This window comes from Plectropomus leopardus, chromosome 18 (assembly GCF_026936395.1).
Source record: "Plectropomus leopardus strain MGB_pleo_1.0 chromosome 18, ASM2693639v1, whole genome shotgun sequence".
In the NCBI taxonomy this organism is placed as follows: domain Eukaryota; kingdom Metazoa; phylum Chordata; class Actinopteri; order Perciformes; family Serranidae; genus Plectropomus; species Plectropomus leopardus.
In genome coordinates, this window is record NC_142193.1 from 13,201,448 (window position 1) to 13,226,868 (window position 25,421).

The 25,421-nt window shown below is 38.3% G+C and overlaps 2 protein-coding genes across 4 annotated transcripts; one reads left to right on the forward strand and one right to left on the reverse strand.

Moving 5' to 3' along the window:
• The first annotated feature begins 506 nt into the window (after positions 1-506).
• On the forward strand, positions 507-16,910 carry map3k14a (mitogen-activated protein kinase kinase kinase 14a). Of its 3 annotated transcripts, none has more exons than XM_042505189.2 (16): positions 507-631; positions 8,178-8,447; positions 8,534-8,615; positions 8,736-8,955; positions 9,284-9,673; positions 9,756-9,890; positions 9,975-10,104; positions 10,477-10,605; positions 13,618-13,722; positions 13,815-13,972; positions 14,064-14,214; positions 14,680-14,973; positions 15,054-15,163; positions 16,014-16,152; positions 16,242-16,342; positions 16,441-16,910. In XM_042505189.2, exons 2-16 carry the CDS (start codon positions 8,192-8,194, stop codon positions 16,600-16,602), a joined length of 2,562 nt encoding a protein of 853 aa, XP_042361123.2. In that variant the 5' UTR covers positions 507-631; positions 8,178-8,191; the 3' UTR covers positions 16,603-16,910. The 3 variants fall into 3 exon arrangements, with proteins under 3 accessions (XP_042361123.2, XP_042361121.2, XP_042361122.2); XM_042505187.2 differs by lacking the exon at positions 507-631 and adding an exon at positions 5,706-5,861; XM_042505188.2 differs by lacking the exon at positions 507-631 and adding an exon at positions 5,935-6,078.
• Positions 16,911-18,290: 1,380 nt separating this feature from the next.
• On the reverse strand, positions 18,291-21,981 carry LOC121956673 (apoptosis regulator BAX-like). The gene is made up of 6 exons (XM_042505027.2): positions 21,876-21,981; positions 20,933-20,981; positions 20,680-20,838; positions 20,419-20,554; positions 19,793-19,897; positions 18,291-19,682 (listed from the first exon to the last, which is right to left on the reverse strand). Exons 1-6 carry the CDS (start codon positions 21,946-21,948, stop codon positions 19,584-19,586), a joined length of 621 nt encoding a protein of 206 aa, XP_042360961.2. The 5' UTR covers positions 21,949-21,981; the 3' UTR covers positions 18,291-19,583.
• Between the last annotated feature and the right edge of the window lie 3,440 nt (positions 21,982-25,421).

The following is a 25,421-nucleotide window of genomic DNA, read 5'->3' on the forward strand; positions in this document are numbered from 1 at the left end:
CACACACAAAGGGGTTACCTAATTTGTTATAAAGTTTATATATTTGCATTAATTACTATTTGTGGGTATTTTTTTTATTAGGCTACATATTTTTGTGGTTACTTTTTTATTAGGTTACATTTTTTAAAGTCTGGTATTGTATTAATGTAGGTTATGTACACAGATAAGATTTTTTGGAAAGTCGTATATGACACACAATTTCTCAGAAATTTTTATTTTATGAATGTAAAATTTAGCTAAAATAATGAGCAAATGAATTATATACGGTTCATTCTTGGGAGTTTCACACCACATAAGCATTTCGTCCTGCCTCGTCAGGAAGTGATCTGTCGCGTGTCAAATTAAAAACAGGCGCTTACAGGAAGTTCAGAAAGGTTATCTTCAAATTAAAAGCATATCTGTCACTTAACAAAATGCAAACATTGCCAGAGCGCAAAAAGCATTGGAAGATTAATAAATAATAATAAAAATAATAATAATGCTAAAAATAGATTTCGTGGCGTGGCATTGCGAAGACTACCATTGTACAGTTAAGAAAACACAATAGTTGTTTTGAAATTTAACCGGATATTTATATCCCAGCTAAACAGTGACGATATCGCCATTTGCCGACGCCTACAGTTGGGGATCGGTAAGTAAAGCATCTACTGTACATTCATTGTTAAATTAAATAGTTAAACCAGTTTCAGACCCCAGTCTTAACTGATGTCTTTTGAGACAACAATTATGTCAAAAGATCCGATTTCTCAACGCAAAAAAAAACGGTCTAAGTTTTCCGTGTAATGGCGGTGAATGTGGCCAACAGAAGGAAGTTATTATTTTAGTACATTGAGATCTCTTATACACGATCGAAGAACAGCGCAGCTGACGGATGGAGATGTAAAGCATGTTTCTATCGTTATATTTGGTTTGTGATAGCGAAACACAACAAAGGTCGGCTCGATAAAATTTAAAATAATGTTACTGTAAACTTTCATGTAACCAACTTTTTCAAAACCGCTAATACGCCCGTTGAAGCCAGATGTCTGTAATTTTAACAACTCAAGCTTGTACTTTTTTTTCCAGTGCGACTGACTGTTAGATCATAATAACAATGCTAGTGGTTGCGAAAAGTGCATACACAGTTATACACATGTAATACCCAACATGAGAGGTTTTTTTTTTTTATAAACATTTTGATCTCATTAATTACCAACTGTACCTAGTCCCCATACGAGTAGATCTTGTGTTTATTTCACGTTTTCTAATATTTATGTGTTACATGCTCTCATAAGCTATATAATATATGCCAAGTTGAATTGTTTTACATTAGTCAGTCTTGATAGGTATTGCATGTTGAGTTTAGGTCCTGCTGATTCTCCACATTACACAAATAAATGCCGGACCAGTCTTGGCCCAGAGTCAAACTCCAGGTCTGCATGTATAGTTAAGCAGCCTTGGACTGGCTCCATCTGCCAATGAGAAACCAATGGTGTCTTATCAGAGCAAATGTCCTCTCTACTTTTCTTTGCAAAATAGAGAGACACATGCAGGAAGGACATTTTATCTTTATTTCCTACACAGTACGGTGCCACACCTTAACACTTGTACACTGAAACGGAGGTAACTTCACATACATATATACATATATTTGTTGCTGTGTTAGACTGCAGTTAGTTATGTTTATTAGGATCAGTTATTGTTCTGGAGGTCCACAAGAGAGACTTCACATAGTGGCAATGCAGCCATGATGACTTACATCATAACACTTAATATACAGAATAAACAGGACAAGAACTAAACACACAGTAGAAGTTTCTGACAATTCAGTTATCAAAATATATGAAAAAGTCTGCAAATGATCCATTTCACTAAACATAATAATTTAAAATATATGAAATAACACTCCAGGGACTGTAACACATTTCAAATGATAATACAGTCAATTTCACCCCAGTGTTAAATACCATCATCAAAGTACACGTGTACTGCAGTGTAATCTAACAAAGCATGTAATATGTACCATTCATACCAGATTTCGAGTTGTTGCTTACGTGGTAAACTTAAATGAATCCACAGTGTTACTGCTTCATGAAATTTTGTGTTACATGAATTTTCTGATCTTTTCAATTTGTATGTTGACATTATAGGATTCTTTTCATTTTGGATTCATTTGAATTATTTTCTAGTGTAATTGATTCATCTCTTCATCTATAAACTGTAAGAAAATAGAGAAAAATGTTCATTATAATTCCTCAAAATTCAAGGTGACATCTTCAAATGTGTTGTTTTTTCCCCCGTCTAATACAAAACAAGAAGAAAAGTCGGCACAGTTCCCTTAAATGCAATTCATTAGCGCATTCACAAGTATGTCCACTAAAAAAACTGCACTTGAAGGGGATACAGTGACCTTTCTGCATGTTTTGTATTGCTCTCTTTTATTGGCCAAGCACCTGCTTTAAATGTTTTCATATGTGTATGACTATTGTGCTTTTTTTCTTTTGTCTGACCAACCATTCAGAATCCAAAGGAATCCAGTTCACAATGATATAAAACAGAGAAAAGTAGGAACAAAAACAAAACTATGATCATTTTGTCTCTATACCTGCATGGATACTGTTGAGGGAAATGATCATTTTCAATTCCCACAATGAAAAAATGCAGAAAACTCAGAGAACTCATTGTAATGACACCTTATTCTTTATTGTAGTTAACAGGGAAGTAACAGGAAACACGGAAGTGAGTAGAAGAGACGCGGAGAGGTGTAACTTGTAGAACTTGGAGTCACAGCATGCAGATGGTTTCTTAAATGCTCTGCATATGTAGTCCAGGACTGGGACATTTTCCTGAGAAGCAGCCGGCGTTTCCCTTAAGGAATGCTTGGCTGTGTGTTTTCTGTGGCCCAGACCAGGTTGAGTCCCTTTTCCCTGTCCTTACTAAAGGCTTTGGAATTTCATTAATCTGTGTGGGTGTACAGCAAAAGTCGGCTCAATATATCCACTGACTGACTGTGGAGTTAAGCTCAGGTTTTCTTTGCAAAAGTAGACCATGATTGATTGTGCCAGTTTATATTTAAGATATATGGTTATGCACTTACTTCTCTTATTAGGTACACCTGCACTATCTCATGTAATCCAATGCAACAGCCCACAGTAAATCCTATTTCTGTCAAATGCGTTACATTCAATTTCAGTTGACAATGGAAAAATGGCAAACCTTCATTGGTTCCAGTTTCTTAGTTGTGAGACTTTACCCCCTTTCCTCTGTTTTACGTCGTTTTAAAGTTAACATCTTTGAGTTTTGGACTGTCAGGCAGAGAAAACGAGCTAGTAATGTGTACACATTACTTAGAGTTTTAGGAAATTGTGATTTCTGGGGTTAGTAGACCAAACTAAATCCTGCAACTAGTGTTTTCTTCTGTTAATAGTTAATTCCAAATGAACTGACTCATTGTTTGGTCTTTATCAGGGATAGTCGGTGTGTTGGTTGGTGCCCTCGCTAGCCGGCACCAGAAAGTTGCGTTCACACAATTAAAATGCTGTTGCACTAATCAGGAATGTTTTTGAGGTTTTATTTTCCTAAAAAACTCTTTTTTTGTGAAAGATTATTTGGTAACTTTGATTATTTAAATTGTTATTTTGTTTTGTGGGATTATGTTCATAATACATGGTGCAAAGTGCATCACATTTTAACGTCATTTAAGATGCGATTTGGTGAATGAAAAATGTGGTTAATGATTTCAAATGCAGCTAATGGGTCTTGTAATATATATGTAGATTTTTTTTCAAGCTATATGTACCCCTATAGAGTAAATGTGTTTAATTTTGAGTGTTTCCTTACTTTCAGACTAGCCAACTAGTCTAAGTTTAAACAGCAGGTGAACTGGTCGATAAGAACATCCATAGTCTTTACTTTATGATGCTAACAATTAGCAAAAAATATCCACTGCAAATTCCCACAGCCCAAAGTAACGTCTAAACAATGTGTCGTTTTGTCCAATCAGCTGTCCAAAACCCAAAGATTTTCAGTTTTCTGTTATAGAAGACTATGAAAACTGGAAAATATTCTTATTTGAGAAGCATAAAGCTGGTAATGTTTGCAGTTTTTGCTTAAGAAAGGACTTATATGATCCATCCATTATCAAAATGTTTAATTTTCTGTAGAGTGACCAATTATTCATTTCCAAGCAATTGGTTTCATTTTTACATACTGTATCTTTTGATGAAGTTTGAGATTTGAGACCTTTTTATTTCCTGGGTTTTCCCATTTTAAGTCTAGCTGCTACTAATACTCACTATCAAGGTCCTGTTCACATTATGGTTTTTTTTTAATGTCAGAAAAGTTTTGAATCAGTCGGTGGCTAATAATCAAAGTAGCAAGATGTTGTTGTCATGACAGCAAACAGTTTCCTTTGCACTGAGGCGGCAGCGAGCAACTTGCATTTAGCTTTGTGTTCGTGGTTCATGGCGGAGCCTCTTAAGTGGTATTCTGAATTTCCTGTGTTCTGTGGTGGTTTTTATATGAGTAAGTTGTTGTGCTGCTGAAAAGAAAAGCAAGTGAGATAATTTCAGATAGATCAGATGATAGAAGACGCCTCAAATTTCAAGTGACAGCTCATATAATGGGCTCAGCCCAAATTCTCTTGGTGGCAAATGTTTTCCGTAAGATCCTCATAACATCAGATATCAGAAGTTTGCCGTCCGAAGATGTTTGATGTTACTTTTTATGAGATGTCATATAGTGGAGAGAGTATGTTGGGGTGTGACCAGACATGTGACAGGCTTTTATAGGCTGTTTTAGCTGACTACAGGGCACAGGCCCATTCAGATGTCGGAGCACATGAAAGGTCACAAAATTCTTCACATTATGTTCAACCCTTTGAAACCTGGATCGATGTCACTATTCTCGTGCTGTGTTCAGACACCACCTTAAACCTTTGAACACTGAGCAATTTAGTTTGATTTTTTTCGAAAACATAGGGGAAAAAGGCAACAGGCAACTTGGCTAGAAATGTCCAACAATTTGCTATAAATTAATCATTTAGAAAATTATAATTTTTTTTGTAGGGAAACATTTCTAAACCTAAGCTATAATTGTAGTTATTGTAATTATTATATTTAACAGTATCTTTGGGAATTATTATAATTTTATTATTTTTTAGGTCATTTCCTTGTTCCCTGTCTTTCAACTTTTTTTTTGTTTGTTTTACTGATCTCCAGGTCAGTTTTTGTACTTTTGACTATTTTCTTTCTAATTTTTGGGTTGCTCATTGCTTTCTTCCCATGTTTTTTAAAGAGATCAAACCCATTTGTCCAGGTTTCAAAGAGTTGATGTTGTGGATGTGAAGAAAAGGTCAGAAACTCTTACACAACGGGCTCAGGGGGATTTGACAAATCTGTTGTGTTTTTCGACATAATTAGCAAACATTGTATTTGTCCATATTCTGTTTTTAATTTGACGTGACTCTGTAATGATCACATCCTTGTTTTTAGAACAAAACCTGAGCGTATCCTGACAGACGGAGAGCTGATGTTCTCCTTTTCATCTGTCCAAAGTTCACAGTTGATCATCAAAAGCATAACCAAACATGTTATCCTTTAATCTAGTCAGAGGGAAGAGCTAAGAAGCCAGCCCTGTTGGAGGGAGCGGAGGGAGGGGGGAATATGGGGAAGTGGAGATGCATTTCCCATAAGTCATTGTCAGCCAGCTCCTCCCCCCCCCGGGTTGGCCGTGAGCCAGCATCAAGCAGAGCACAGCGGCAGGGACTGAGCAGAGACGTTACTGAGAATCAGAACATGAAGGACGAGGCAGACAGCAGCACCTAGTTACACTAATGTAGATGACAGAGAGAGAGAGACAGCAGCTCAGACTGGCATCTGTTGGTACGTCTGCACGCCCCTCGGCCTCACACATACACTGAGTTGTTTTTGTGGTCGTGTTGATTGCTGTGGGTTTTTCTCTATTTCCTTTCCACGTAAAGTCATCGGGGTGTGGTGTTGCGCTGGGCTCTCAGAGCACCGGCAGAGTCTAAAGAAGGAAGTGACAGTTGAATTGCTTTGTTCTAGATAATCTTTGCAGTGCATGAAGTCGGCACACAAGGTAATGATTACTAAACAGCTCTGAAATGTGACTTTCTTACCTCTGTTAGTACTGTGTTAGTATTGTTAAAGGCAAGAATATGCAACTTTCCTTTGGTAGCCATGTGATTGTTTTGATCAAGATGTCAGGATTAATCCTTGTATGACCTTTATCCAGAGTATCTGTATATGTGAAGGCTCAAAGGCTGAGCGACAGGGAGAAGCTGTGCTTAAGTGTCATGGACACAGTGATGCAACATGCTGCAACTGTAGCCCCACTTTGTGCTTTTCAAACTGTATTTAATGCATATAACCAGCGCCGACATGACAGCAACGTGTCTGATTATGCTGAATTTAATGTCATGCATTGTTGTGATGATTACAACCTCCAAGCCATCTGCAGTCAATCATGCAAATTTTTATTTTAAATTCAGCCTGGCCTAATCGTGCTGTAGTTTACTTCCTCCTGGGCGAAACAGAATACGTGTGCATGTAACGACACAGTTGCAATTGTCAAAAGAAGGCCAGGGTTGAGTTTCCTGTCTCATCTGCCCACAAACTTTCAAAGTTTCGGTTCAAGGCGGTGAATGCACTTGACGCAGTCAAATTTGTTAAATTTGAACGAGCTATAAAAGAAGCAGATTAATATTACTTAACAGTAAAGCCTGTTGTTGTTTTGTTGGACTGTGTGCATATTTCTGTCGACAAGAGTAAACATTTCATCTTGAGTTGAGTCACGCTTATGAGCTTTTTTCGCTTTGCTTGATGATCCTGGAAATAATGAAATTAACTTTTTAGCCCCTTAGAAATAAACAAAACCATAAGAACTAAATCAAGAATCAAATTAAAAAACCAACAAGTTAAAGTAGTAGGACTTTAAACTTGAAAATAAGACACATTCAATTGTCACTATCCAGTTTTTCCTCTTTTTAGCCTCCATTACTGTCACATTAGCAGACAGAAAAGACCTTTATTGCGTTATAAGGAAATAGCTTTCAGAAGAAAACTCTTCACAGCGAACATAAAGGTCAGTCGCTACTATTCATGATAGGCAACTACCATGTGATTAACTGTATGGAAACAATGCAGTGACATTGTGGTGGACTTCAGTGTAATAATTGAAAATGCATTTTATAAAGGAGACAAATATATTGCCATTTCATTTTCACCATCAAATATAAGACTTTATAGACTAGAGCTGCAATTATTAGTCGGTTAATTGATTAACTGACATAATATTAATCTGCAACTATTTTTTATAACCAGATAATCCTTTTTAGTCATTTTTAAGCAAAAATACCAAACATTTGCAGGTTCCAGCTTCTCAAGTTTAAGTATTTGACGGGATTTCTTTGTCACATATAATAGTCAACTCAGTGTTTGTGGGTTCTGGACTGCTTGCCGGACAACAGATTTGAGCATGTGCACTTGGGCTGTAGGAAATCACAAAGGTCATTTTGATACATGAACAGATTAATCGAGTAAATAATTGGCAGATGAGTAACCAGAGATGAAACACAGCAAGCATGTCTTCAGCAGAACTGAAATGATTAATCAGTTAGTTTTCAAACATGAAATTAATTCCCAACTGATTTGATAATTGATTCAATAGTTTTGAGGAATTTTTTTAAAGAAAAAAAAGTCAAAATTCTCCAAATCAGTATTATCTGGTTAAAAACCTGAGTATTATCTGGTTAAATAAACTTCTTAAATGTGAATATTTTCTGGTTTCTTTACTCCTCTATGACAATAAACGGAATAGCTCTCAGGTTGTGGAAAAAACAACACATTTCAGAAATTTGGGACATACTGATCAGAGTTTTTCACCATTTTCTAATCGATTCATTGGTAAAACAATTGACAGATTAATCAACAGTGAAAATAATCATTAGTTGCAGACTGAGTCTTAAGTCAACTCCACTCATCTACAAATGCGTTTGATCAGTTCAGACACAACGACATTGAGCATTCCCCCAAAAATGACATCAAGCTTTCCTAAATGAGCTGCATAGCAGTTCAGAAATACTGTTTCTGATCAGTCATTATTAATAATAATAATAATTTGACATGAATTTGGCACTCGACTCATCAGCTGCTTATGATCTCTCTCTTTCTCTCCAGATCCAGCAGATGAAATGGCGGTGAGGCAAAGGATTTTTAACTCAACAGCACCCTTCTCCGGGTCACCCCAAGCTAAGCTGAAGGGGTCATACCCATCCTGCTCGGCTGCCGACCAGGAGACGGAGGAGGAGGAAGAGGAGGGGAAGGACAACAAGATGGGCGACATAGCCCGTTTACACCCTTTGATAAACAAACTCCTGACACATGGAACCGCAGAGCAAGTGGGAGAAATGCCACTGAAGACCTCAACCTTCATTGCCCAGGCTGAATGTAATTGTCTTTTTGATTTTTTTTTTAAAAATAAGTAAAATAACTGTGCTTGGACACAAAGTTTAACAAAACTATGCTCCCCTCAGGTGAAACTCAGGACTCCCAACAGTTTAGTCCATCCTGCTTTAAACATTCCTACGTTCCCTCCCCGAACTGCTTCACCAGCAGGTATGACAAAACCTCCACAACAGTGCTTCTGCATTTCACCTTCATGTTTGTTTACAAAGGTGTACTGAATTGTTTAATGCCATGACTGGAATTTACACCGCTGCCAAACTTCTTTATCAGTCTTTCGTCAGAGCCCAACAATGTGGCATGCCCAACCACAGCCTCCATCCAGGAGCCGAGCAGCTCACCAGCGCCGCTTACCCCAAGAAAGAAGACCAGGAGGAGACAAAAGCGCAAAGGGAAGAAAAGAACAGAGAAGAAGGAGAGGCAGCGACACAGACATCGAATGCCTTCTGGAGTCCCTGAGCAGGAGAGTGGAAGTTCTCTAGTCCGCGTCCTGGTAAGAACTGTGATTTTTCCTCACAATAGATTTATGAAAAAGCCATTGAAACCCTAAATACGCAAGTTGGTCTTGCTAACAAACTAAAAGAGCCTACAGAACTTCCTTGTGAGTCACCTTCAAGGAAAAATTGCCACATTTTTTGGCATCCACAGGCTTGTCCTCTAGACGTTCCCATGCAAACATTAGCTTTCTCATGTCGCTTAAGTGAATCAACAGATTCAGACAAAGCGGCTTCTCATGACCTTGAAAGCTCAGCTCCAGAGCAAACTCGCCAAAAAAATGTAAACATCATGGAGTCTGATCACCCATGCTTTTTGTCCTCTAGGAGGAATCATCTCTTGGAGGGAGAAGCGACCTCAGTACTTCCTGCTGTAGCAGCGTTGAAAGCTCAGAAGAGCAGGACAGAGGGCCTTCACTCTACGGCTGCCAGATTTACAACACAGGCTCCAGCTGCTCTCCTCTGAACTGGGGCAACCAGGTCTGCGGCACCCTCTCCAGTCTCCGCTCTTATGGGCAGGACAGCGACTCAGACTCCCTCAGCAGTCTGGGAGACTGCTCGCTTGCTCTCGCTGGCCTCCGGGGCAGCGTCAGTCAGGGGGACCCGTGCTACGCAGGGCCCTTTTTCAAAGATGTGGAGAGGGATGTGAGAGAAGAGGAAGATGATTTCTCAGCAGATGATTCTGTCAACAATGAGGGGATCATCTTTTACAACGATGTACGTTCTGCTTCACTCCAGTCTGCTTTCTGTCTTTAATAATGGTTCAATCAAACTAACTTATTCTCTTTTATTCAATTAGAAAATCCAGCCTGTGGACTCTGAATACAAGGAAGGGAGGGAGTATGTCCTCTCAGAGTTCATCAAGGAGGGCTCCTATGGTGAAGTACACAGTGCTCATGATGTCAACACAGGCTTCAAATTTGCTGTTAAAAAGGTAACAGAGCATATCCTCCGCTTTGGGATTTTTTTTTTGCCCTGGTTTTAGTGCTCACTCTTATGTTGCACCGTCTTCTCACAGATCGCCCTGAAGAGGTTCAGCAGCGAGGAGGTGGGTGCGTGGAGTGCCCTCAGATCTCCTCGCGTGGTTGAACTCTTTGGAGTGGTCAGACAGGGGCCAAACGTCGTCCTCCTCATGGACCACAAATCTGGTAAACAAGCCTTACTCACTGCCTCTTACACACTGTGGAAATTGTTTGGTGCGATGTGAGGAATTAAGCGCAAACACATGAGAATAGTGAAGATTACAGAAAAAAACGGATGTGATAAGTGTCGAGATTTGAAAGTGGGCGGTTCTGGGACGCCAGAAATGACTGTTGAGCTTCCTTGAAGCGTTACGGTTTAAATTACGCCAAACACCTGTGATGCCTGATTGATAAACACAGTGACATACCTCACATTTTTCCTTTGTCATCAAATTCCAGACTGTAATAGAGGAAACGGTTGAATCAGACTGAATCAGTTTTAACATTAACAAGATGTCACCAGTCTTTATCCTGGTTTGACCTTATTTGTTAATCCAGGCTCCCTGGGCCAGCTGATAGCGGAGCGTGGCCGGCTGCCGGAGGACCTCAGTCTCCACTACCACTCGCAGATCTTAACAGCGCTGGAGTACCTAGGGAAGAAAAAAGTGGTACATCTAGACATTAAAGGTATGATACACACTGGGATATTTTGAAAATTGTTTTTTTACATATTTACAACAGTTAATGTACAAGTCTCATCTGAGTTTTCCCAAAACATGAATGGTGATACCATGAAGAAAATTGTTATTTACCACTTAATGTGTATCCTTTAGCCACATAGTTACTGTTGTTTGACATATGTAAGTCATCAGTGTCATAACAAAAAAATCCCTCCAACAGTTTCAAAAGACATTAAGACATAAAAAGACAAATACTGTCATAACTGATCTTAATTTGTCCTGAACCAAAAAGGCTTAATCTCAAATAAACCATCCTCAGTAATTTAGTCAAGACAGCTATCTTAAAAGTAGGGCTGGGCGATACACTCTAAAAACCAAACTAGATTTACAATTTTGATAGATTTTTTTTTCTTAAAAACTAACTATAAATTAGGGGTCGACAGATTACCTGGCCAATTATTTGGGCCAATATTTGGCATTTTGCCAATTATCCGCCTCTGTGTTTTATTTTAATGATCGCCGATAAAATTCATTCATTTAAGAGGGCAAAGAAAGTATCAGCGTGGGAGGAACTTGGACTTTTTAAAACCTCAGGGAGCTATTTTTATTTATTCATTTTTTATTTAAATGTTCACTGTTCACTGTTCACACAAGCTGCTGGGAACTTTCCGTATTTGATGTTGAAAGTTTCAGTTTTGATTAAACATTTTGTTTTGTGTTTAAATTCTAAATATTGACAGAAAGATTTTCATTTTTATTTTAAATGCATATCGGTTATTGGTCTCATTAACTACTAATAATAAGTATTAGCCTTGAAAAAAAACAATTCCGGTCGACCCCTACTACACATGACAGAAATGACTAAATAAGTTTTTTTTAAAATAAGTTTTACTTTGATTTTAGCAATAAAAATGAACAAATGCAAACTGAAAAATGTAGAGGGCTTCAAGTCAGTATTGCATATTGTACAGTCTTGCAGCTGAAACTGTAGAGTACCGAAAATGATCAACTTTGAAATCATGCAACGGTTGTTCAACATTAGGAACATTTTAACAAATGATGTCATTCATTGTTTTCAAATTACTGGACTATAGGTCTGTTGTTGTGGAGTAAAACGACATCCCCTCCAGTTCTCTAGCGATCTTTTCACGTGTACCGGTGTACATATGAGGCAGGGCAGCTTCAGCAAAATACTTGCAGCTTGGTAGCACATACCTGGGGTCGACAGGCTTTTCCACTGTATGTACTTTAATGTCAGTGATATGCAGCGCGACTGCTTCAGTAACAGCTTTGCACCGGGTCGCTTTCCTGTCAAACGCTACACAATGGGAAAATGATTCCGCTAATGTCGGGAACAAGCTCTTCTTTGCCATTCAGGTGTGCTGTCATGCTGTAGTGTGCGTGCATCTCCGGGAGGGAAGCGCGAGGGGAGGGCACGCCCCACTGTGATATACGGAAGCCCAAAGAGATCAGCTGAGGAGAAAATCTAGATTTGCATTTTAAAAAATTAAACCACAAATTCGATTTAATCGATAAAATCGATTGATCAGCCAGCCCTACTTCAGAGCTATTGTCAGTATTTCATATGAAATATTTTTGTCTAGTGCAACAGAAACATATTTTCTAAAATGCAACAAAAGCAACAACAACAAAAAGCAATAAATGCAAAAAATGACCCCCCCCCCAATATAATATTATAATATGTGGGTGAAACTATATTTTTAAAATATATTTATAATAATCAGAATAATAAGATGATAGATTTATTTACCTAGTACCCTTCATACACATTAAACCAGCACAAAGTGGTTTACAATAATGACATTATGTGATTGCTTTATATGAAAACAGACAGAATGGACATAAAAAAGGCCAGTCAAAGGTAATTTAAATATATCCTCATATTAAAAAAATAAGATTAGAATATAGCACATAGGCACATGAGGCACCATAGCTCAATATCGGAAAAACCATCCATCTTACAATCATTAATTAATTGATGGAATCATGTTCATTCATGAAGCACTGCCACTTGTTGATGTATATGTCTTGTAAATGTTTTTACACTGTCCGCTGCCTCTCAAGAGATATATTATCTAAAATATTAATGTAAATGTTAAAACCTATAAAAGCTCAGACATCAGATATTGGCATCAACCCATAAAAAACTTTCAAGCTGAATTTGAACAGCAGTTCAAAGTAGTACAATAGTAATAACAGTAAAACTAAATGTGTCAGTTCAACTTTTACTTGTTGCGGTAGTGGAAAACAAAAACATACAGAAAACTGTAAGTGAGATTTCTAATTAGTTCTCATCAGAGGATTTTGTGCAGCTGTTGTGTGGAACACAAGTGTCACAGATATAGCTGATTTGATCCTCGGCACCTGTGTTGTGAAACCAGACTGCCACAGAGAAGTCAACGGGCTGGGAATTTCCCACAGTGTGACTCACCGCTGCTCTTTAGAGGCGGCGCATGTGCACAGAATCAGGAGAGAAGAAAGAAAGGGAGAACGAAACAGAGAGGGGGATGGGATGAAGAGCAGGAAGTAGTTAGCGAGAGGACAAATGCGAAACACAGGAACGAGGCAGAATATGAAAATAAAGTGGAAAGAAGTAGTAAAATAAGAAGGAAAGAGAAAAAACAAAGAGGGAACTAATTTGGAGGAAGAGCAAAAAGCAGACTAAAGCATAAAGATGAACATGATTGTGCTGTTGCAGCTCAGGCGCCACCTGGTGTCTGTAATGCCTGAGAAAAACAAGACAGTGACACCAAATCTCTTTATCCACTGCCTGTTTGTTACCGGACTCCACATTCATTCCTTATTAAAGTGTTTTCTATAGCAGCTGTCTCTCGCTGATGTCATATTTCCCTCTTATTTTTGCTCTTTTGTTTGTAGACCGGTTCGTGTCTGAGCAGCTGCCCTGTTTCTAATTATGTCATCTATAAACTACACTGCACTCAAGTCATGGAAATCGGTGCTAATGCAGTGGATCACTGACTCTGCTTGTTTCCCACAGCTGACAATGTGTTGCTGTCGGAGGACGGGAGAGACACCTTTCTATGTGACTTCGGACACGCGGAGAGACTCGACAATCAAGGACAGAGCCTCAGTGGGTCCAAAGGTAAATACCGTTAAGTGGTTCAGTTAAGAAGGGTGGGTCATTTATCCTCATCATGTCTTAATGAATTGTTTTTCCAATGTAATTCAATGCAGATTTGAAGGGCACGGAGACCCACATGGCCCCTGAGATTGTTAAAGGGGAACCCCGTGGAGCCAAAGCAGATGTGTGGAGCAGCTGCTGCATGTTACTGCACATGCTCAATGGGTGTCAACCTTGGACCAGATACTACACCTGTAGACTTTACCTGAAGGTAAGGAGACACCAAACTTCGTTGTTCAGCCTGCTTGTCACAGTACTCACATCGGACTTTGACCTGAGTCGCTTTTTGTTTATGGTTACAGATTGCCAACGAGCCGCCGCCTCTGAGAGAGATCCCACCAGACTGCAGCCCTCTTACAGCGGAGGTTATCAAGGCAGGTCTTCAGAAGGATCCAGCCAAGAGAGCATCAGCATCTGGCCTAAAGGAAAAAACTGCCAGAGCTCTGAAAGAAGGTAATAAAATAAATAATGATGTAATGGCAGTACAACAATAAATAAAAACACTGTGTATTGTCGCCCCACTTTCCTTTATAGAGATCTGGTAATTTTCTAATACATAATGTTTTATTTAGATCTTCACTAGAAAAAGGTCTTTGCCTTACTGTCTTGTCTTTGACTTATATCAATTCCAGTGTCTTTTTATGACAATATTCACTGTAAGGGAACATAGCGACTTTTTAACCCAAAAAAATGTCCCCCTTGAATGCATCATCCAGAGCTGCAACAATTAATTGACTAGTTGTCAACTATTAAATGAATCACCAATTAATCTGATAACCAATAAGTTTGAGTAATTCTGTAAGGGAAAAGAGTCCTTTTTGTCTGATTTAGCTTTTTAAATGATAATATTTTGTTTTGTTTTTTTTACTCCTCTATAAAAGTAACCTGAATATCTGTATTGTGTTTGTGTGATTGCAGTGGGAGGTCTCACCAGCCCAGTGAAGGGACCCTACATGCCCCCCCTGCACATTGCCAACAAACCTCCTGACTCCCCGCAACTCATCAACAGCAGCGTTAACTGTGAGGATGAGGAGGAACATCAAGAGTCTGTTGAGAAAGTGATCACAGCAGGGAGGACAGTGGAGGAACCGGATGATGATGATGAAGAGGAGGAGCCTTTCTGTCCGCAAACACTGATCTCTGAGCCAAACTACAAGAGGGGCAACAAGATCACCACTGTGCCTGAACTGGAGCTGCGTAAGCTGGAGCGAGGTGAGATTTCTCTCAGCATTCTGCTCACTTGAATGTTTAAATGTTTGGACACTTCTCAGTGTTACCCTGCTACCCTGCAGATTTCTACCTGAGCAGTCTGTCTCAGCTCCACTCAGCCGAGATGCAGGAGCAGCTCTTGTCCTGTCTCAGCAGCGATCCTTATTCCACCTGGGAACCGTGGGACAAGAAGGTAATCCAGACTTCATAATAGAGAACATTTCAAATTCACTTCAAACTGTGCAGAAGGCAAATAGTTGTTGTGCGGTTGATAAATAGTCATACCTTCAGGATGTTGTAATGTTGAGATAGCAACAATGAATGCAAATTCAACCAGTTTCTGTGAAGTTTGCGTTACGCTGCAATTTTCTCCACTTTTCCACAAATTTGACCAATTGTTGTAGTCTCCAGTGAGTTTCACCTATTGAAGGAGTCACTAGGAGTTTTATTCTCATTGGAACAATTTTCCTTTTGCCTAATCATACAAAAAAATTGCAACATTTTTTAAACAATTATTAGCTCCCTAAATTTCATGGCAAAAAAAATTCACAACATGCATTGCAAGCTGCTGTGAAATAAAGACTTTTAGGCCGCAAGAATCCCAAAAAAGCACACAAAATCCTGGAGGGAGTGACTAATAAATTAAGGCCTGAGTTATCAATCAAGGCCCAAGTCATCACCGTCCTGCAACACATCCAAAATACTGGAATTTCTAAGACACTAAATGAATTTCTGTTAAACATTCTAATTTTAAAGCCATAAAGTAATCATGAGACAGTTCTGACTGATAATTTAAAGCCTTGTTTCATTTATCTCTGATATGTAGAAAGAGGCATTTGAAACAAGGTCTGGGGATGTTTTTGTAGTCAATTTAATATATTTCCATATAAAAATGGATCAGTTTGAGCTGTCCAAATACTCAAGATATTGCAAAATTGGGTCTATTGAAACAAAGAGCTTCATAGGTGTAAATCTTTTTTGGCTAAAGTGTTAACAGACTGGCTGTTTGGCTTGTGTTCCTCTTTTTCCATCTGTTAATCTAGGACTCTGGACGCTGGTCCCTGAGCCCAGGAGACGACTTCAGCTCTGGAGTCTTCTCCTACAACAGTCAGCCAGACGTGCAAGTTTCCAGTATGGATTTGCTGAACCACACACAGCTACCTCCCCCCTGCTGTTTTGAAGGTGAGATAAAGACATAATTGTCTTTTTTTTCCTTTAAACTATGCAATGCCGTACCAAACTATAACATGTCTGCTCTGTGATTGGCTCAGGGGTGGACGTCTGCATCAGAGACTTCAACAGGAAAAGCATCCGCATCAGAGAGACGCGCCGGGTGAAAGTGGGCCACATCGCCACTGGAATCAGTGATCAGGTGAGCAGCAAGCAACCTCACCTGCTCATTTGTTAGGACAGCTGTTTATGTTAGTCCAGTTCAGTTTTTAAATGCGTATATTTGTCTCGTCTTTTTAGATCTCTGAGAGGGTTTTCACCCTGGAAACCCAGCAGGGCCAGCAGGTCGCTCATGATGAGGAGGTGCAGGAGTCTGGGCTGGAGCTCTGCTGTGTTCGTGCTCCAGACTTCAGCTCGGCCTGGAGGTGGAGGATCAGAGATGGAGTGCTGGAGACGAGATAAAGCCTGTGGTTCTCTCCGTCCATCGGCCGCGGTGTCATCTTAACCGCCGTAGTTATGGCCTTCTGTTGAATTATTTGGAATATTTGCCTTAATTTGTCTCGGTGTGCGAGGACCATGCTTTCATAAGGGGCTTAAATAAATCTTTTTAGCACTTGTGTCTCATGTTTAAATTGCCATAATGGGGGGCTGTTGTGTATCTTTTTGTCTTCATCAACACTGAGCCTTTTTTGAACCACTGTGACATTTACATGTTGCCCCCTTTGTTATTGCATGTTTACATTGAGTCAATAAAAAGCTTATGAAACTTATCAGTGTGTGATACATCATTCATCTTTATTCACAATCCAGTCTGTAATATCACATTGATTACTTTTTGCTATGACCATTTCTGCTATATTGTAATTACCCTATCATGGATCTACTCAGTCTCCTAATAACATTACATGAAAATAAACTTAAATGCCATTACAATGTCATAAATGCTATTTGAGCACTTTTTCAGTATGCAGGATTTAGGTCGAGTAAGATGGACACTGTTAAGATTGTCATTATATTTGATACAGAAAGTCTTCCCAGAAAACAATTTGTAATGATTTGAAGGCCCTCTGACTTTTCCTCTATTGCCACCCTGGGATCAAGAATCCCTTGATGAATGACAAATTAAAAGCTAGGACTTATTCTCTTTGAGCTACTTAAAATACTGCAGTGCCTGAATTTTCAGGACATTTGCAGGTGATATTCATGACCCCTTGTGGTTAAGGTGATCCCCTAACTGCTCAGAGTTCCTGCATCTAAAAAGGCATTGCATTTATTTATCTAAAAATAAGGCCTTAATTAGTAGTAAAACGTAGTAAAAACGTAATAAAACGTAGTAAAACATCTTTCAAATGTTAATGTTACAACAAGGGAAGTAGGATTTTACAAATCTTTTTTTTCATACATTACATAGCAAAATCTCAAAATAGTAGGCAACACTAAAAGCTCGACAGCCCTGAAATCGCCATTGCCAAACACACCAGACTCCATACAAACAAACTGTAATTTTAGTGTGTGTGGAGCCAGCATATTGTCACACCTCACTGGGTGAATTAAAGGTTTATTTCAACCAAACCAGAATTGGTGATTGTTGGAACAGTGGAGAGACAAATCAATTAAGTTTTTTTGAGTTTTGTTTTGCTTCTCTCAACTTCAAAGTGTTTTATGATGTTAAAATGACTGTTTATTTAAATGTAGTCCAGTGGGTTTGACGATAATGAAATTAACCTCTGTAGACATCCTTTGCATAATGTTGTCAAACACTTGTATTAGAAATCGGCGCCTGTCTGTCACAAAAGCACTTTTGGAAGATGTTCCTTGACGGTGTGCATACTGCCCATAGGAATTACATCGCAGCCTGTTTCACTGCTGCTGGCAGCTGCAGTCTCGCTCAATACTGGACCAGTTTTAAAAAACTGCTGCTCACTTAGACACAAAAACACTGGAAAATAGGTTCCAGATTGAAAAGTACTCTAGTCACCTTTATGTTACCAAAAAAAAGCATTTTTTATTGCAATAAATATTTGGGTAAATTATCCTAAAGTAAATAACTGATTTTGGATTTTTTCAATCTTACTTGCATTAATAATCAAACACTTATGGTACTGCTGCAACCTTGTTATTTCACTAATCATACATCTCCATAGCCACAGTCAGAGTTAAAAGATTTATTTCCCATATTCCAACAGACAAGAACACAGCAAAAAAGATTTTCAGGGGCACTGGAAACTAATTTCAGCTTTACAAATGTGATAGAAAAAGTTGAAAATTTGAGACTATCAAAGTGATTTCATAGTAAAAAAAAAAATAAAACAAAAAAAAAAACAAGGCACTGACAAACAAGAAAAATGTATCAAAAGACATTTGCTGTTTTGAAAAGATTGCAGTCTGAATATCTCCAGTAAACGTACAGTACTTTGAATATGTGTGAAGTGAGGTAAGCATTTGAGAGGAATCCGATGCTTTCTGTGTCTGCAGTGCAACATCTCCCACTGTCCACAGGAGACGTTAGTTCATCAGATGTGGCACAATTCCCAACAAACAGTAAGTGGCAGGATTATTTTTTTAAGTGGCAGCCACATAAAGGTCACAATGCTGGTCAAAACGGCTGAAAGGAGCATATGATTAAATCTTATCTAATTTTCAGAGACAATGTGACTGTTTTACCATGTGACGAATCATGTTGAATGTACACAAAACTTTGTACACAAGTTCCTGTTGTGGCACTTCTGTTATCCACTGAAATAAGGATGAGCTTTGCATGTAAAGGGAGAAACCATTCGGAAGAGTAACTCCTCTTCGTGTAGATAATCTTCTTGGTAAATCTGACAACAATTGTTCCCAAAAATATCTTTTTTTTTTTAAAGCAGATCATTACAGTTTTACACCAGAAAACACTCACAAATACATTTGAAGATTGAGTCTCTTAGAATACAGACACCATGATGAGGTGGATGGAGATAGAGGGAAGATCAGAAAAACAATCTGTGAAACGAAAATAACAATGCATAAAGGAAACTCCAACTTCAACAAAATGATTCAGTCCATATATCTTTCAGGGTAGAGAACAGGATGCAGTAGCTTTTCTTTGTCTGTACCGAGTAAAAAATAAATTACTTAAAATGCATTCCCTGTTCAAGTCTGACAAACTCTCCACCCCCCAGCTCTGTGCATGTAAAAACGCTCTTCTCGCTTCCTCAGTGGCACAGGGATCATGGGTGCAACAGTGCGTACAGTCTATCTCCCAATCCTTGGAAATGAAAGGGAGGCAGAAACAAAGACTGTCTCTTCGTGTCCAAATACAAGCTCTGCCTGTTCAACTTGTTCCATCCGCCATAACTTCTTTCTGTTCTCCTTCAGATGTTCTTACATGTTCTTGTTCCCGTCCCCATTTCCCTCACTCGTTCTTCTTCCCATCTTTCACACGTCTGCTCTTCACAAACCCCTCACATCTTTCGAATCACTAGAACAGTGGTGAGAACACCTGCCAGGAAAACACCCACAGTCTGCCATGTGGGTGTGCCAAAGTGGGACCGGATACCATCCTAAAAATACACAATATATAAAACAAATACAAATATCAGAAAATAAACAATCAGAAGTGTGATTACTTATAAATGATGAGTGTTTTTCCATTTGTGGGCTAGTTTCTTACCCAGCCACCTTGCTCCCTGATCCAGTTGATCAAATTTTCCCGGAGGTAGTCCATGGTCCAGCTGATTATGGTTCTGATGATATCAGGAACTTGAGTCACAAGAGCCTACGAAAGTGTAAATGGGAGGTACTTCAGACATACTGATTTTGTTATTCAATCATAATTCCATAATATAGAGTTTCCACACATTTTTACCTATACATTTTCAAAACTTTTCCATATCTTATCTATAACATTTATCCCATTCTCATGGCTTAATTTTGCATTTGCAGATAAGTAAACAGCTAGTGCTTGCTAACTTAATTCACTTGTCAGACATTCCCACCAGCAACTAGCTGCATATGCCTATAGACCAGACCAGCACACATAAGTAATTCACAAAATGTCAGTTTGTATTACAAGGAGCATATTCACACAATATTTAGACATGTTTTGGTGTTTTATACAACAGCCAAAACAAGCTATATTCCAAACATTCTGTCCATTCTCTCTTCTTTCTCTAATGTTATAACTTTTCAAGGAATTCCATGACTATGGGAACCCTGATTATATGGCATTTGTCTCACTTTTCGTCGTTTTTAGTGAAGTGAGGTAAAAAAAAGAAAAAGAAAAGCATCATAACTCACTTTGATGACGAGTCGACAGGCAAAGTAGAACAGTGCAACCACCCTGCCCCAGTTGAATTTTCCATCAGAAAAGATCTCAACGGCAACTTTGATAAACATTTCCTTAGTGGGACTGAGTGAAGAGTTGTTGATCATCCTGAGGAAAACAATATTTAGCAATTAGGGACATGCTAATTACACAGCTATTAAAGGTAAAACCTTGTCATTAATAATTCTTCAGGCCTGATACTTGATGGAATAACACACGGACAGGTCTCTCACCTTTGGAGCTCAGCATTGCCATCCAGCTCATCTCCAATTTGCTGCAGGCATTGGGCAAGCCTCTTGGTGTTTGGGTCACACAGGTCTCCTCCACCCAGCTGCGCCCTGACCACTTCAGTATTGCCTTCTCCGTGCCGCTGAACCCTCTGGCAGATGAAACTACACAGACAGACAGTAGTGATACTAGTAAGTGCAACATGACGCATTTACCCAGTTCAACAATGAGAAGCCCAACTGTGTAGTGTATACTCACTCTTTTAACAAAACAGCTCCTACTTCCAGTATCTCATCTTTAGATTTGCCTAAAAGACAAAGGTCAGTATTAAATCATGCAAATACTGATACTGTTTTACAACCAGTTATCATAAGCTTTATAGCTCAACTGTTTTACTGTCCCTGAAGTGTGAATCTAAGGTCTCTTTACAGTGAAAACACTTAGATTAGCCACACCTAATATAACGGATAAGAGTAGAGTCTATGCTCACACTATTGCCGTATCCACCATATACATGTATACATAAAGCAGCGTGATACAGTACATAGTTATCAAATGTTTAGCTGTAAGTCTATGTTAAGTGTATGTACATTAGAAGGCAGTAAATGTGTGCACAGAACAGGCCAATAAAGCTAATTCTGACTCTAAGAAAGTATACTTTGTTGACAATTTCTTTTTAAATTTATACTGGCTCCTGTACTTAACACTTTATCTCCGTTATGTCTGCAGCTGACAAAGAAAGCACATGAGGTCCACAGCCTGTTAAGTTGTTTGCTAAGTTAATTGCCGCTAGGCTAAGATAATTTGACGAAGTTAGTCAACGGTGTTGCTAACTTATATAATACTAGACGTCTGACGAGCCCGAGAGAAATTTGACATTGTCGGAGTGAAAGGACTTCTAACATCTTTGTTTCGGTCTTGTTCAAACATATTTGCTAACTCATTCTTGTAAAGCTATCAGTTAACCAAGCTTCCTATTAAAACGCAGAGCAAGTGCTGCCTAGCTAACGCACGGCTAACGCTCAGGTTAGCTGTCTTGCTAACCTCAGTTCAGCTAATGTTCCTGCTAGCAAGAAAACGAGAGACAGACACAAAACAAGTGATAATTGTAAACGTGCGAGATTGTCTGTGTCCACCACACCGCTGGCGACACTGTCACAGCCCATTTAGTTTAAAAAATACTGATAATGCTAGCTGGTACCTTGATCGCCTCCTCCCGGGTGCGATGCCATCTTGCTGTCTGGTTTATTTTGCGAGCGCTTCCGTACAATCATGTGACAATTGTTTGTGTTAACTGACAACCGAGGGCGGCGGCACTGCTGATTATTTACAATGTGTAAAAAGAAATTCAGTGTACAGTACATGAAATAAATCAACGATAATAATATTATTATTTTTAATTATTTTTATAATAATGATAATAATAATAATAATAATAATAATAATAATAATAATAGATATTTAAATTGTAAATAATAAAATAATATATACACATTCATGAGTAGTTTAAAGGTTAGTACGTTAGCCCTCCGAAACGTGGACTGACATTAATTTCTTGTGCTGCATTCAGATGCTTTTCAGAAGCATTTAAACCTTTAAAACTGAGATTTGTTTGATTTTTTCAAAACCATAAACAAAGGGCAACAAGCAAGAAATTTGTAAAATGTATATATATATGCATATACATATACTGTGTGTGTGTGTGTATGTATGTATGTATGTATGTATATACAGTATGTATGTATGTATGTGTGTATATATATATATATATATATATATATATATATATATATATATATATATATATACAGTTGCAAGAAAAAGTATGTGAACCCTTTGGGATTACTTGGATTTCTGCATAAATTGGTCCTAAAATGCGTTCTGATCTTCATCTAACTCAAAACAATAGACAAACACAGTCTGCTTAAGCTAATACTGCACAAAAATTATATGTTTTCATGTTTCTATTGAACACATGTAAACATTCACAGTGCCAGCTGGGAAAAAGTATGTGAACCCCTAGGCTAATGACTTCTCCAAGAATTAATTGGAGCCAGGAGGAGATTGGAGGTGTTGGTTAAAGCTGCCCTGTCCTATAAAAAACAGAACACACCAGTTTTGAGTTAGCTGTTCTCAAGAGGCATTGCCTGATGTGAACCATGCCTCACACAAAAGAGCTCTCAGAAGACCTACGATCAAGAATTGTTGACTTGCATGAAGCTGGAAAGGGTTACAAAAGTATCTCTAAAAGCCTCGATGTTCATGCCTCCACGGTAAGACAGATTGTCTACAAATGGAGAAAGTTCAGCACTGTTGCTACTCTCCCTCGGCGAGGTCGTCCTGTAAAGATGACCGTAAGAGCACAGCGCAGAATGCTCAGTGAGGTGAAGAAGAATCCTAGAGTGTCAGCTGAAGACTTACAGAAATCTCTGGCACATGCTAACATTTTTGTTGACAAATCTACTATAAATAAAACATTAAACAAGAATGGAGTTCATGGGAGGACACCATGGAGGAAGCCACTGCTTTCCAAAAAAAACATTGCTGCACGTTTGAAGTTTGCAAAAGAGCACCTATTCTGTGGACGGACGAAACCAAAATTGAGTTGTTTGAAAGGAACACACAACGCGTTGTGTGGCGAAAAAAAGGCACAGCACACCAACATCAAAACCTCATCCAACCTCATGGAGAGGGCATCATGGGTTGGGGCTGCTTTGCTGCCTCAGGGCCTGGTCGGATTGCTGTCATTGATGGAAAAATAAATTCCCAATTATATCAAGACCATCTGTCTGCCAACTGAAGCTTAACAGAGGACGGGTGATGCAAGTGGACAACAACTCAAAGCACAGAAGTAAATTAACAACAGCATGGCTTCAACAGAAGAAAATACGCCTTCTGGAGTGGCCCAGTCAGATTCCTGACCTCAGCCCGATTGAAATGCTGTGGCATGACCTCGAGAGAGCGATTCACACCAGACATCCCAAGAATATTGCTGAACTGAAAGTTTTGTAAACAGGAATGGTCCAAAATTCCTCCTGACTGTTGTGCAGCTCTGATCTGCAACTACAGGAAACGCTTGGTTGAGGTTATTGCTGCCAAATGAGGGTTAAGTTATTAAATCCAAAGGTTTACATACTTTTTCCACCCTGCACTGTGAATGTTTACATGTTGTGTTCAATAAAAACATGAAAACATCACTTTTTGTGCAGTATTAGTTTAAGCAGACACACACACACACACACACACACACACACATATGTCCAGAAGCCTACAGTATATTTATGATTATAATCTTTATATGTTTTTTAATGATGTATTGAATAAATGTATGTATATGTTTTTAATTTTTGCATTTTCTTTTATATTTAAACTTTTCTTTTGTTCAAATTTTCAGGTAATTTTCTTGTAACTTTTTGCTATTTTATTTTAGTTTATTTATGCAGATTTTTGGGTCATTTCTTGATAAGTTGCTCATTGCCTTCTTACCCTGTTACAGTAATACTTTATCAGTTTGTAGTCTTACACCTCTTAGCAGTTGTTTGACTCTGTATTTCAGGGATTTACAATATAGACAAGATAACATTTTTTTTAAATCATTAAAACACCTAAGGATTTCCTAAATGTGTTTCTGTGTGTGCTTTAATATTTTGCCTCAATGAGGACTGTTTTACCCAGATTTTCTACTTTCGCTTACATGTTGTTTGTTTGTATGTTCTCCCCTATAGGCACTGCATAACAATGTTTGCCAAGCAGTGGTATAATGTAATGAAGTAATAATTCTTTGTTGCAGTACTTAAGTATTTTTGGGAGTATCTGTACTTTACTGAGTTTTTATATTTCGGTCATCTTTCACTTTTACGCCTATAAATTTCCTAAAAAGACTATACTTTTACTCTACAACATTTCACATGCACATTTTCATTACTACAAACAAGGGAAGGAGGGACCGAGAGAATGTGAGGGAAGAGAAATAGATTTTGTTCTTTAAATCCTTTCAGTTGCACAAAGACCTTGTTTTTCTAGTGTAATATAGATTCCATTTTCCATTTTTAAGGTGATGTACATGTTACATAAAAATACACTTCATTATCCTTATACTTTTAATTTAAATACTTAAGTACATTAAATATAAAATTACTTTCAATTTATATACAGTACATGGATAATTTCAGGCTTTTACTCATCATGTTCTAATAGTTGACTAACACCTACCAATGTCATTTTCCTGGATCATATATATGTATTTTTACTCAAGCATGGCTCTCAAGTACCTTATCCACCACTGTCGCCCAACTGGAGAGAGGGCCAGCGTCTTTCCACAAGTCCCATCTCTTAATAGTTCACATCATATAGTGTAACTAACCTTGTGACACCAAACATCACTTGTACTCACTGTATCTGTAAATTACATATTTTATAATTGATACTGTTTAAAAAACAGAAATATCACTGTCAATTAGTAAAAGTCATTAGTATGCTGTATATTGTTCCAAATCCAACCACCTCGTGCATTTGAAGGAACCTGTGACATTAATCGATTTAACCAAAAAAGCAGATTATTATTGATGACAAGGTCATCATTAAACCTGTCACTCACCACCTAGTAATATGCAGTGTACTAGTACATCTCATTATTATGCATGAGCAATAGACTGAATATACTTCAGAAATGAAAAAAATATAACGGAGCAGTGCCGATTACTTGTATTATATGGTGGCAACTCCAAAAGGGTTAATAAACAGAAAA